Genomic DNA, 13,789 nt, shown 5'->3' on the forward strand with positions numbered 1-13,789 from the left:
CCGTACAATATTTGGCTATCTCACGACTCTAGCATATCCAATATACATGAGGTGCAACCCTCGAAAGGCTCGTTCGTTTTATAATCGGATTCTCCTGTGGCCTAACGATGGTCTTAAATTTCTAACTGGTCGTAAATCCATATTTTAAATCTGCAATCTGTCATTTTAAATCAATTTCTGAATTAATGATGCTACTATTTGCCAGATTGCATAAATTTGAATACGTTTTAACAGCTTTGGTGGGTTTGCAGAACAAGCTCTCAGGGAAAAAAATATCGAATGAATTTTTGAAGTTCTAATATGTGTGACAACATCTAAATGCCGATGAATCGGCGTGAAAACTGCTCTACTGTTCAGGGATCTCCTTCTGAGCTTGTCTGAGTAACAGAGCTTGTCTCTAATGCTGCTCTGAGTAACGGTCCTTGTCTCAATGCTGCTCTGAGTAACAGAGCTTGTCTCAAATGCTGCTCTGAGTAACGGAGCTTGTTTCAAATGCTGCTCTGAGTAACAGAGCTTAGAGCTTGTCTCAAATGCTGCTCTGAGTAACAGAGCTTGTCTCAAATGCTGCTCTGAGTAACAGAGCTTGTCTCTAATCTAACTCAATTCGATTCCAAACTACTGCAAACCGCTTTTTTGTATGGACACTTACGTATTTATTATTGCCGAATTATATTTTTTTACAGTTTTTGAGCAATGGCTTAAGTGCGCGAAAATATTATTTAAATAATTATTATTTTAGAATAAATATTATTCTAAGTTTGTACTTAGATAAATATTAAGTACTTAGCTCAGAATATATGAAGACTGCATTTAAATGCAATTAAAATATTTAGGGCTATTGAATTAGGTTCTATGAGACGATGAGACATGGAGCAGAAACTCCAAAATTCTAGATGAACTTGCAATAGTTTACAATAACAAACAAATGAAAACTTCAAAAGATTATAACGGCTACTCAATGAATGACGGGAAAAAACTGCATCAAAATCATATTAGGAATTTTTTTACAATTTAGAAGCTTCTAGGCTTTCAAGGGCAAATTTACATTCCATGTTTTTTTAATAAAATTAATAGATTCATAAAGTGCATTGAAATGCGTTCCATCATTTCCTGAATTTTGTTTCGATTCGGTTTTCTTGTTTGAATTTTTTATCTTAAGTAAGCCGCATCAAAACTTGTATGTGTTGGGTAAATTGTATTAGAAACCAGTCATTTTTAGACTGACATAAGAATATTGCAGTAAATGCAATAGGACCATCAAATATAAGGTTTTAAGATTACTATTTTATTACCTGAATTACAATTAGCAATCCACTTTAAGGAAACTGCTCAATAGATCAAAAAATAAATGAAAAGAAATAAATAAAAGAAAATACCATAATTTTTCTGGAATTCATCGACACACTTCAGTAGCTATGAATTTTACTTCTTAAACATTGTCATGCTAAAGTTTTCTTTCAGTTTCTGACAAATTTATAAAATATTTTTCATCTTTTTGACGAATCAAAAAAGCTTCGGTTATAAATGGAGACGCTGTTTTGAGTTAAATTCTCGATATTGTCGTGGACCATCAACTGAATTTTGTATGCAGGAATTTTGCGTGAAGAAAAAAAAGGCGACACGTGAAACTCAGATCGGAAATTTTTGCAGCTCGCGACACGAGGAAGCGCTCAACTTTGTTGCTTGCATTCCTGCGGTCTCAGTCACCCGGCCGAGGCAGCAAGGCCGCGTCGAACACAATGAGATATCGGCCAGCTGGTAGGCGGCACCAGCTGCGAGGCTTCCGCATGTGCCATCGCTGAGACCATCTTGGCACGATATCATGGCGGCCTGCCACTGCCGNGCTGCCATGATAATCAATCCATTGCTGCTGCCGTGATAATCAATCCATTGCTGCTGCCGTGATAATCAATCCATTGCTGCTGCCACGATAATCAACTTGTTGTCAATGCTGTGGCAATCAGCTCGCTACCGCTACCGTGAAAATCAACTCGCTACTACAGCAGGCGCGCGTTCCTAGCCAAATGGAATCGCAAAGTCCCAGTTGAAAGCCATGTTAGCTGAAAGAATCGTTTTCTAGCGCCATGATTTCAGCAGAAGAATGTTTTTTTTCAATTGTGGGTAATATTACCGCATCCATAATATAATGCATTGAGTTTTCGTGCATTCTCGTCTCCAGTAGTTGTGTATGAAGGGCGGATCAAGGTACAGTGCCCGTCTCATTAGTACCTGTCGTAGTACTACTATGTTTTATTGTTGACGCTCATCATCTGATTTTGTACGAGTCAATCGGTAAGAGGAAACCTGTGGTGAACCTCGATGATAGCGCGGCTACGCTCGAAGGTTTGAATCTCTTTGCCGCCATGGCAAACTTCCATCACAGCGTGGCTACCCCTAAGAGGATGAATCACTTCGCCGCCATGGCCAGCTCCCATGTCAGCGCGGCTACCTCCCGGGAGGATGAATCACCTCGCTCCCATGACAAACCTTCATGAGAGTGCTGAAACGTTTTTGGGTACGAATCACTTCACCGCCATTGCAATCCTCCATGACATCGCGTCGCGGCTACTTCTAAGAGGGTGAATCACTTCACCATCGCCTACTCCGACTTCTTTTCTTAGGGATGACCTTGCAGGCCTGGCCGCCTGCCACCTGCGCCTGTCGGTCGCAGGTGAACAATTGTTGTAGGTGCGAGGCCTTTGAATACGCCAAGTACGCGATTAATGATAATAACTTGAGAACAGACATTACGTTCAATGATACCCTAACACCCCCGTTCAACACATCCCGACTGCAACAATCACTGCACTTAAGGAAATTATCTTTCGGCGTATATTTTTAGCGCATTTTCTCATTTATGCAAAAAATGCACTATTGTGCTCGCTGTAGAATCTTTCGTAGTTACGAAGGATTTTGAAAACGCGACTTCTTATTACTTTCATATTAAAATCGGTTTCTGAAACAAAACGGATAAAATTACCTCCAAGGGAACCGGAAGCGCCTCTCTGAGAAATGTAGGACCACTGTTCCAAAGCTCACTGGTGGACAATTCACTTGCCGTACAACCTCGGCTAATAATATCGGCGGGGTTGTTTGTTGACGACACGTGGTTCCAATCTGTCGGAGATGTATGGCACCTAATGAAAGAAATACGGTTGCTCACAAAACGATGGAACCGCTTGGTCTCGTTCTTGATGTAGCCGAGAACTGTCATCGAGTCTGACCAAAAATAACACCTTTCGAATGAAATTTGAGACTCCCTTTTCAGTACGCAAGCCATTTCTACGCCCAACTTGGCACTGCTGAGTTCGATCCTAGGTATGGTTCTTAGGGTATTCCTATTCAAGGGCGTTAAGCGTGACTTAGCAAACAAAGGTGGACTTACTTCCACTTCACGTGATGAAACGAATCTTGCGTAGGCAACGGCTCCATAGGCCATTTCACTTCCGTCACAAAATACATGAAGTTCGACTGATTCTGCCTCGCCTGTGGTGATCCTTGGGGTTCTAATACATCTCGGGATCTTGATCAAGTTCAATTCTTTGATGCCGTCTAACCACTTCACCCAAGCATTGTGCAAGATGGGAGGCAGCACGTCGTCCCAGGCCAACTTGAGGCGGCAACACTCCTGGAATATTTTCCTGCCTCTGACTATAGTGGGTGACGCAACGCCCAAGGGGTCGTATATTGATGCAACAATGCTCAAGACATCTCGACGAGTCGCCCCTCGGCCAAGCCGGTCGAAATTGTACATTAAAACGTCTCCCTGGGTGTTCCAGGCGAGACCCAAAGTCTTGCTATTTGGTGCATGTCCGGTTATTTCATGAACAGGTCCGACAACGCTCGACTCTCCGACGCCAAGAACCAAATGCACGAGCTCCTTAGAATTGGCACAAAATCCGGTCAACTTGAAGCCTCCCTGCGAAAGGACCCTCCCGATGTTCCTATACAAGGTTGCCGCTTCTTGCACCCCTTCGACTGATTTAAGAACATCGTCCACGTAAAAGTTGTTGAAAATCGCACTTTTCGTTCGCGGGTCAGTTGAAAAGTCGACGGCGGCTTGTCTCAGGGCAAAATTGGCAACACTCGGCGAACTACGAGCACCAAATACATGGACTTTAAGCCGATACTCTGAAACCGAACCGGTCGAATCATCGATCCATAGAAATCTTAAAAAGTTTGCCTGCTTCGAAGGCACTTGGACCTGATAAAACATTTGTTCAATGTCTGCAGTAAATGCACAATAACTTTCCCTGAAGCGTAGAAGGACGCCAGTCAAATTATTTGTCAAATCTGGACCTTGAATCAACTTTTCATTCAAAGACACTCCATTGAATTTCAAAGAACAGTCAAAAACCACTCTAATTTTTTTCTTCGTTTTATGGTACACAGCATGGTGGGTCAAGTACCATACCTTACCGTCAAGAACCACGATATCATCTTCGGGTACTTTCTCAATATAACCCTTTTCCAACAATCCATTCATGAAGGTTGTGTAGTCGTTCGCAAATCGTTCGTCCTTCCGGAATTTCCTTAGCAAAGACGCAAACCTTGCCTCGACCTGTCTTCTATTCAGCGGGAACGAAACGTTGTCGTCGTAGAACGGCAACGCGATCTCATAATTTCCATTCGAAGTCCGTCGTAAACTGGTTTTAACCTTATTGAGCCATCTTTCGTCTTCGACCGACGTTGTGGGCTGGTCGTCCGGCTCGAAGTAATCGTGCGAAAAGAAGCGTTCGATGTCCGCTTCTAGGTTTTGAATATTCAACCACGACCGCTTGCAACGCGCTCCCTGCTGACGTCCTGCAATTGGACCGTTGAACGCCCAACCGAGCCAGTGAAGCGATGCAAACGGTTGCTCCCACTCGCCACTAACCGTTGAGTAGGTCTTAATGAGACCAGGCGAGTTCATGCCTATCAGGACGCCAACATCGACGGTCACAAAATCGAATGGCACATCTTCCAAATAAGGCAAATTTTCGACGTCTTTGTAGGTGGGAATATCGTCTCTTGAAAAAGGCCAGCTTTCTGAAGGCTTCGTAAACAGAATGGGAATCGACGTTAATTTACTGTCATCTAGCGGAGAGATCTCCAAATGGGTCAAAATAGCAGTCGTCAATTCCTTCTTCACGTTTTCCATGGTGCTCAAAAAAACCTTTGTGGGGCGAGTACCGGCACCCAACTGTTCAATTAGATCGTCCCTAATCCAGCTATCCGATGAATGGCTGTCGAGAGCGACGTTCACCGTGATAAATTGACCATTTCGAATCCTAATTTTAGCGGCAATTATTGGACACATAACGCGGCCTTTAATCCCACCGGCCCCACCGACGAAACTTGCCCTGGCTGAAGTAGAGGAGCGATCGCTTTCCCCGGATACGTCTAACTCCGACGGAATATCAGACTTAGCTTCGGACCCACTCCCCGGTTCAGCGGAGAGGGGAACCCTCTCGACCATTCGAAGCGTCGGGTCATGCATGATAGTTGGATGCCTCCCGCGACATAACGCACAAGATCTTCTGTTCTTGCAAAATTTCGACGTATGACCTCGTCGAAGACATCCGAAACAAAGATTGTGCTTCTTGACGAACTCCGATTTTTCCTTAAAGGATCTGGACTTGAAACTTGAACACTGTTCCAAGGAATGATTTGCACCTTCACAGTAATCACAGTGCACCGAAATCTTCGCGTCATGGAGCATCGTGGCGTTGACCTTGGTTTTATTACCCTTGTCCTTCGTTGTGGTTCGGGGATCGGTAATCTGTCCGAACAGGGGTTGTTTCAAAAGGGCAACCTCTTCACGAATGAAGTTAACGAGATCGCCGAAGTGCACATTTTGGGCGTTCTTCTGCTTCTGATAAGCCTTACGACGCCACTGCTCCCTGGTCTTGTAAGGTAACTTCTGAATAATGTTCATTATTTCTACAGGGCTGTTCAGAGGGTTGCTCGGGGAAGCAGATTCGAGATAACTCTGGCATCGAAGCAAGTAAATGGAGAGATCTTGTAATGCTCCGACATCCTCGCCCTTTATCTGAGGCCACTTATTCAAGCGTTCCAAGTATTCGTGCGCAATTTTAAACTCATTCCCGAATTCTTCTTTAAGCAGAGTTCTGGCCTGCCGGTAAGCAATGTCGGGATCGTCATTGATGCAACTTTTCACCAACTTCTGTGCTTCGCCCGCTGTAAATTGCTCTAGGTATGATAGTCTGTCCGCAGGATCGGAGCATCTCGTTTCTATCATTTTATCGAACTTACGCAGAAACACATTGAATTCTGTTGCGTCAGATCCATCGAAGGATTGCAGTTCACGCTTGGGCAAGAAGCTTTGTTGCTGATTAATAATCAAATTGCTCGAGATCTCGTTCTGTCTCGTAAGAACGTGAAGAAGGGAGTCACTTTGCGCATTGGGAAGAACGACCTCCGAATCTCGCGCTGCAACGCCATGGGTGGCTCCACCAACGTCGTATATCGAATGAACTGATGAGCGTCGATCGTACGAGGAGCTGCTCCTTTCGATTTTATCGAGTTCAGCTTCTAAAACCTGGTTTTCGATTTCAGCGCGTTCAACCTCAACTCTCCTCTTGAAATCCTGCAATCTTGCCTGTTCGCGTTTTAGGGCCAGTTCCTCACACTCCAGAGCTTTCGCTTTTTCGAGAAGTTGCTTATCGGCGATAGTCTTTGCCTTCTTTTCTGCCAGGCGGATTCGTGCTGATGACGTACTCGACGCAGACGTATGATGAGAACGGACCGAGCGTGAAGACCTTGCTTCGGTTCGACTTGCGCAATCCACCTCCCTATGAGAAGCAAAAAGCCCTTCGATGCGATCACGGAATGAATCGATCCGTTTTTTGTGAGGATGGACCCATTCACCAAGCTCCTGGCTGTCACAAGATTCCAGTAGATTGTCGACTTTAACGAGATATTCAGTATAAAGCTTCCTAATCAGTTCGAGGTCAAGAGTTTGGTTGGACAGCAACTCCTCTACTTCGTTCCTTTTCTTCGTCACCGCACTAAGCTTAGCTGACGGAAGTTTGACGTCACCGCGAGGTGGGGTACGATGCATGGCTAGTTCAGTTGACTTTGTTATCCAGTCGTTTACTTATTTGAAACTGTAGAATCTTTCGTAGTTACGAAGGATTTTGAAAACGCGACTTCTTATTACTTTCATATTAAAATCGGTTTCTGAAACAAAACGGATAAAATTAGAATAAACTAGTATTGCACATATGATAATTAAGCTGAGTAAAACATTTTATTTCGATCATAAGCACATCAAGACGTAAAATCACGTAAATACAAGAACACAAGTCGTCAGTAAAACACGTACCAAATATTTCCCTCGACCAGGTAAATCGAGAGCCAGCATCGAACTGAATCCTATCCGTAAATTAAAATCGACTACGGTTCTGCTGCGTACGATACACACGCACCAGGCGGACAATATTTTTAAAGGAACCTTATATTTAATACTCGCCATGTCCGTCCGTCCGTCTGTCTGTCTGTCCGTCGGTCCGTCCGTCTGTCCGTGACCTCAAGTTTTCGTCGACGAGAAAATGCGCTCTCTGTCACTCACTGCAGTGAGTACTGAGTTATATTTTTAACCTTCGCAACTTATTTTTCATGCATGAATTAAAATAGAATTTAAACGATAAATTTCACGCTTTGGCTATTGCCCTAAATAGTGTGATGTTTCTCCTTGTCTCATATTTTTTACGAAGCCACCGTGACAACCCAAAACAATGGTGTGAAAAAGTTTGACGTTCTTCGTGACAGGAATATCGTTGCCTCGATGTGGCTTCGTTTGCTGGTTAATTTTTCAGTGCGTGACACATTATGGCGGTAGTTTGGCAATGCCCTCAATAGCGTGGCAGGAGTCGATGACTAATACAGTAAACCGCACACAAGACGCATTCCCAACTGTTGCTACTCCTTTTCTAACTGCTACTCCTCTGCTGCTACTGCTACTTCAACTGCAACTCGTTTGTTGCTCCTGCTACTCTACTACTAACTCCTATTTTTCTACTGCTAACTGCTACTTCTTTACTGCTAGTTCTACTTTCGCCTCTACTACTACTGCTATTGCTACTACCGCTGCTGCCGCTGCTGCTGCCTCTGCTGCTTCACTTGTTGCTATTGCTGCTGGTACTGCCACTGGTACTCTCGCTGCTGCTACTTGTACTATCACTGATACTCCCACTGCTGCTGAACCAGATGCTACAGTTGTTGATCGGTCCACAGACTATCCTGCTACTGCTGCAGCACATCCTACGCCTGCCGTACTCCTGCTATTTATTCTTTCAACCTTGTAACTGCAACTACTTCACATGCCACTACTATACTGCAACTTTTGCCGACCCTGTTCAATGGTGTGCTCATGCAACTGCTGCTGCCATACATGCTGCTACAGCTGCTGCGGCTGGCACAACTGCTATAAGAACAAACAAGACGGGGAGCGATTTTTTGCGCGACCAAATATAGAGTTTTTGATCTGAACATAGCCACCTAAGCAATTTAACAGAAAATGAAATGACACACAGAACGCGCTGCATGCTTCGTCCTTTTCTTGTGGTTTTCCATGTTGCCCGGTCCTTCTGCTTTTCCTGCAAACTTGTTACGTGGTTCTTTTGCTCCCTCACAGAGGTGTGCGAGAGGAAGAGGTGTTAATTGGTTCTGTTGTCATCTACTCCTTTCAAGAGATGTTATGTATAGCTATATACTCCTTCAAATAGGCGTTGCATGTTATCTACTCTCTCGAATATATGTTGCGTGTTGTCAGCTACTCTCTCCAAGATATGTTGCGTGTTGTTATTGCTACTCTCTCGAAGATATGTTGCATGTTGTTTGCTACTCCCTCGAAGATATATGTTGCGTGTTGATAGCTACTCCATCGAAGATATGTTGCGTTTTTCCAGCTACTCTCTTCTGAAAAATTATTAGATTGCAGTTCCACCACGACCGCGAAATCCACCACGACCTTCTGGTGTCTTTCTCGAGATATATTTCAGATACTCTGAGCTATGATAGAGGAATCTGAAACTGCCGCGGGACATGCAATCAGGCCTGCTAGAAATATTTTCTCATAAATATAAGCAACTATTGAACTGGGAGTTCAATTTCACTCAGTTTTTAGAAGCGACAGCTAGTAACACCTGCGCTGAGTAATAAATTGGCGAGAGCACATTGCATTTTTCCTTCAGACTCGAAGAAAAGAATACTATTCATTAAGCGACGCAATGGGCAGCGTTTTGTGCAAATTTGTATCCGCAAAGATTTCTCATTTAACGTTCACACTGGGGTTGCTTTGGGTTGCGAAGATCAAGATCCTAGACTTAGAGGAAAGCAAAGTTTTGTCGGCAGTATATGCGATAATTCCTTATTGCGTGCTTAGCGTCAATCCAACCCAATCAGGAACGCAATGCTACTTGCAGGTGGCTGATGAATGAACGACAATTTGCCGGCCGGCGATATGACGGCCGTAATTTCAGTAGTGCGTGGATGACATCAACAAGATCGCTCTACCATGCACGGCGCGTGGTGCATCCATCATCTTTTACCTGCTGGGCTCACGAGCTCATTTGTCAACAATGCGACTTGGGTTTGGAGTTTGCCACGATGAAGACGACGATACTCACAAACTTGGGTTCAAACAGTCTGAGAGGTATCTATGGTATGCGATGAGATGAGTTATCTGAAGTACGCTGATGAATGTTGAATATTATTATGGAGTGGAGGAGTTATCCGCTAATGAGTCATCAGGTGAATGTGAGGAGTAATCCGTCATATGCTGATGAGTAAGCAGATGAATGTGAGTGAGAAGTTATCTGACATACGCTGATGAGTAAGCATGCGGCGCAAAATTATTTAAATACTCCTTGAAAATGAGTTAGGTATACATTTATACTCAACCTGCCAAAACGGTTTTCTCGTTTTTTTTTAATGTTATCAAATGCATATAATAATTATCGCACAAAACGTTTAGCGGTCATAATGATAACCAATAACTTTCATTGAGTTATCTTTAAGTGGAAATATTAGCCGAACTAATCTTTTCTCTTTCCAATTAATATTTTCTAAAACAAGAAGATTCCTCACCGAGCTGATTTATATCGTGGAAACGCACGTCAAAACAAGGTAAAAAGTAGTAAAAAAATTCGGTCTTATAAATTTATTATCGTCCTAGGTCGAGACATATAGCAAAATTATTTATTAGCATCTCATTATAGCGAGGAATTTTCTATTAGATTTTTAGCTCCTGACTAGATGGACGAAGGCGTGAGGCCGCCGCTTGAGTCGTAGACCGTAGATGCCAACGAGTAAAATTAGACCTGACGTCGACCTGCACAACGCATGACTCATGCAAAGCATTTGAATTTCACATCTCCACACGTGCATGTCGTTTTCTCATAATGAATAAATGAATAACTTGGTTATTTATAACTGATGAGTAAAAACTCAAAACGGCCTCTGACCACATCCTAAAGGTGGTCAGCAGTTGTTGGAAAACTGCAAAACACCATCCCTACTCCTCGTACTCCTCGTAAAAATATTTTTGCCAGCATTCATGCAATAATATTTTGACAGGAAGAAGAAAATTTTAATCACCACTCGTTAGTGAAGCTCAAAAAGCTCAACAGTCTGCTACCACGAACAGTAGCTACGTGAGTCTGTTGATAAGGTTAGTCCAACAGTCAGCAGCCACTTACAGTAGCTACGTGTGTCTGTTGATGAGGTTAGTCCAACAGTCAGCAGCCACTTACAGTAGCTACGTGAGTCTGTTGAAGAGGTTAGCCCAACAGTCAGCAGCCACTTACAGTAGCTACGTGTGCACTGTTGAAGAGGTTAGCCAACAGTCAGCAGCCACTTACATTAGCTACGTGTGTCTGTTGATGAGGTTAGTCCAACAGTCAGCAGCCACTTACAGTAGCTACGTGTGTACTGTTGAGGTTAGCCCAACAGTCGGCAGCCACTTACAGTAGCTACGTGAGTCAATTGATGAGGTTAGCCCAACAGTCAGCAGCCACTTACAGTAGCTACGTGAGTCTGTTGATGAGGTTAGTCCAACAGTCAGCAGCCACTTACAGTAGCTACGTGTGTCTTTTGATGAGGTTAGTCCAAGAGTCAGCTGCCACTTAAAGTAGCTACGTGAATTTCTGTTGAAGAGGTTAGTTCAACCGTCAGCTGCCACTTACAGTAGCTACGTGTGTCTGTTGATGAGGTTAGCCCAACCGTCAGCTGCCACTTATAGTAGCTACGTGAGTCTGTTGAAGAGGTTAGTTCAACATTCATCTGCCACTACCATTAGAGAAGTTAGCGTAGCAGCAAGCCGTCACTAAAATTAAGATAAACATGTGTATGTTGAAAGCTCATATCATGGCTTCATGTTTGCGATACATACGACTCAACGAAATATCGTACTGTAGAATTCGTGTTTTCATGATACTTGAACTAAGAAAAGAGAAAAAATATCAAAAGGTGCTCATTACCGTCACTGATGGCCTGGTGGAATCACGTTTCTACGATGCGTTATAGTACAGTAAGTGCCATTTTGATATGAAGAAAAAACAAATACATTGATGTCAAAAATAAGTTATTCACATGCAATGCCATACGTAACTCTATTTTTCTACATAATATCCATTAATATTGCGAGACTTATCGTATCTTGGGACCAGCTCTTGAATGCCGCCATTAAATAAGCTTGCCGCTTGATTAAACAACGTGACTAGACAATTTCGTAAAGAACACTTCTTGACAGCATGAAACTTATATGTTGCATGCCGGAGGCCAGCTTTGCCCAGTTTCATAATTGTTCTATTTTCCGTGAGTAAGCACACTAGAGGTCATAGCAGTCTATGAAGCCAATTGCTTAAATATAAAGCACTGTTAGCCGTATATGCTACTAATTGTCCACAGCCATCGCTTACGCATGCGCAAGTTCAGCAGGGTCATGCTGCATGTGATCAAATCTACTCCGGCCCAACCTCTTCTGGCCTAACTTACACACGTTGCAACATTACTCTAACCAATACAAACCTATGTGTACCTAACGTAATTGCATTGGCTGCATGAAGTTAGAGATAAGAGGCAAATGAGCAGTTAGAGCCAGTCATTGGCTGCAAGAAAGTTGTGAGCCGGGGTAGCATGAAGAGGTTAGACCAGAAGAGGTTAAGCCGGAGCAGGTGAGGCCAGACGCTAGCTGAACTGCCTGCTTATGGTCGAGCATGTTCAACTGTTGGCTGATGATCTACGGTGCTATTATCTGTAAACAATTCGTCATTCGTCTGGATAACGATGTTTCAGCATAGTCTGCGGTCTTTAGCTCCGTGGCTGGGTTAAGTTATTTGCACACTGAAGCTGGTCGTTAGCTCCAAGACTTATTTAGAAGCTAAATGGTGGCCCACGGCAAAAACAAGACTTCTCAGCAAGTACGGAATCGTGAATCGTTTAATTCTCTTTCACTTTACAGTCCACTTTTTGAATGAGATCATCAATAATAACTGAAGATCTCCCACTTCGTTTCTCATCACGCACTTTTGTGCGGACAGCTTTAAAGGCCTTACCCCATTTACACACCATTCTATCACTTACAATATTTTTCTCATACACTTCACTGATTTGGCTATTAATGTCAACAGAGTTGACGCCTTTCACACAGAGAAATCGTATTGCGGCACGCACTTCGAATTTCGAGGGATTCTCATGTATAAATATTTTAAAATCACGTAAAGAAATGTAGACTACATCGGATGGTTCCGTAATGGCGTCTGTGTCCAACAGATGTAGTTACATGGAGCACATTCGCTAAACGTCGGCCACAGCGCTGCGTAATTTTAATATGGTATATTTACTATATAAACATCCCTCCTATTTCGACCCAAATGGACGAAATTTAAGAACCAGCGTAGAGTTCAGCATACGAAAACAATTATCGCCCTTTTATCAAACGAAGAAATTGGATTTAGAGAAGTTGCTCCCGAAATTTTTGAATTTAAAATGGCTGATGCTCAATAATATGTCACTTTGTTACGATTTACTGGAGCAATTTGTTTTAACATCATCTCTGTTTCTGATGCAAAAGTAAGCTAGTATTTAACGGAAGAATATTCAAGATTTTGATCTTAAAAACACTCAACCGCACAGTTGTATGGGAGAATTCGGAATAAGGCGTTTCTAATTACATTCAGCAAAGCCACTGTTCAGCTGAGCAAATGAGTGAGTAAAATGACAACATCATCTCGTTCCTGGGCTCAGTGTTTTGAAATTTATGTGTTGCGGGTTCTACGGAACGCGACATTTTTGACCTTAAGTTATGAGTTTTAGAAACAGCCTTTTGACCTCATGATGCTCGTGCACAATAGTGGAGAAAATTTTGGATTTCGTTTTACGAAGAATGAAAAATAAAACTTGAGATGACAGGTGCAAGTAAGCAACATCAATTGACGATAAGGCTGCTGGTGCAAAGGCCTTGGGCTGGGATCTCGGAGTGAGATGACGTGTTTTTTCACTGCAATTTTTTCGCACTTCACTGCATTGTAAATCAACTATGCCGAGTTTCACTTCCACCATACACAAATTATTATTTATAACTGAGAAAATTCTGGTTAAACGCGTATTTTCCATCAATAAGATGAGGAATCTCTTTCTGGCAGCACTTCATGAATGTTTTTTTTGTGTGAACGAAACAGAGAGACCACGGAGGGCGTGGACGTCGAAGAGTGTGGAAGGAAGGGCAGTGGTCGAGTGGCAGAGAAGGGAGGGAGGCTGGAGTGGCAGACTGTGGGCGTCGTGG

The 13,789-nt window shown here is 43.1% G+C and overlaps 1 protein-coding gene across 1 annotated transcript; it reads right to left on the reverse strand.

Moving 5' to 3' along the window:
- Positions 1 to 2,407: 2,407 nt before the first annotated feature.
- On the reverse strand, positions 2,408 to 7,063 carry LOC125178730. The gene is made up of 3 exons (XM_047883196.1): positions 4,420 to 7,063; positions 3,386 to 4,131; positions 2,408 to 2,500 (listed from the first exon to the last, which is right to left on the reverse strand). Exons 1-3 carry the CDS (start codon positions 7,061 to 7,063, stop codon positions 2,408 to 2,410), a joined length of 3,483 nt encoding a protein of 1,160 aa, XP_047739152.1.
- Positions 7,064 to 13,789: the final 6,726 nt, after the last annotated feature.

The sequence above is a fragment of the Hyalella azteca genome, unplaced genomic scaffold, assembly GCF_000764305.2.
Source record: "Hyalella azteca isolate HAZT.00-mixed unplaced genomic scaffold, Hazt_2.0.2 contig12222, whole genome shotgun sequence".
NCBI classification, from domain to species: Eukaryota; Metazoa; Arthropoda; class Malacostraca; order Amphipoda; family Hyalellidae; genus Hyalella; species Hyalella azteca.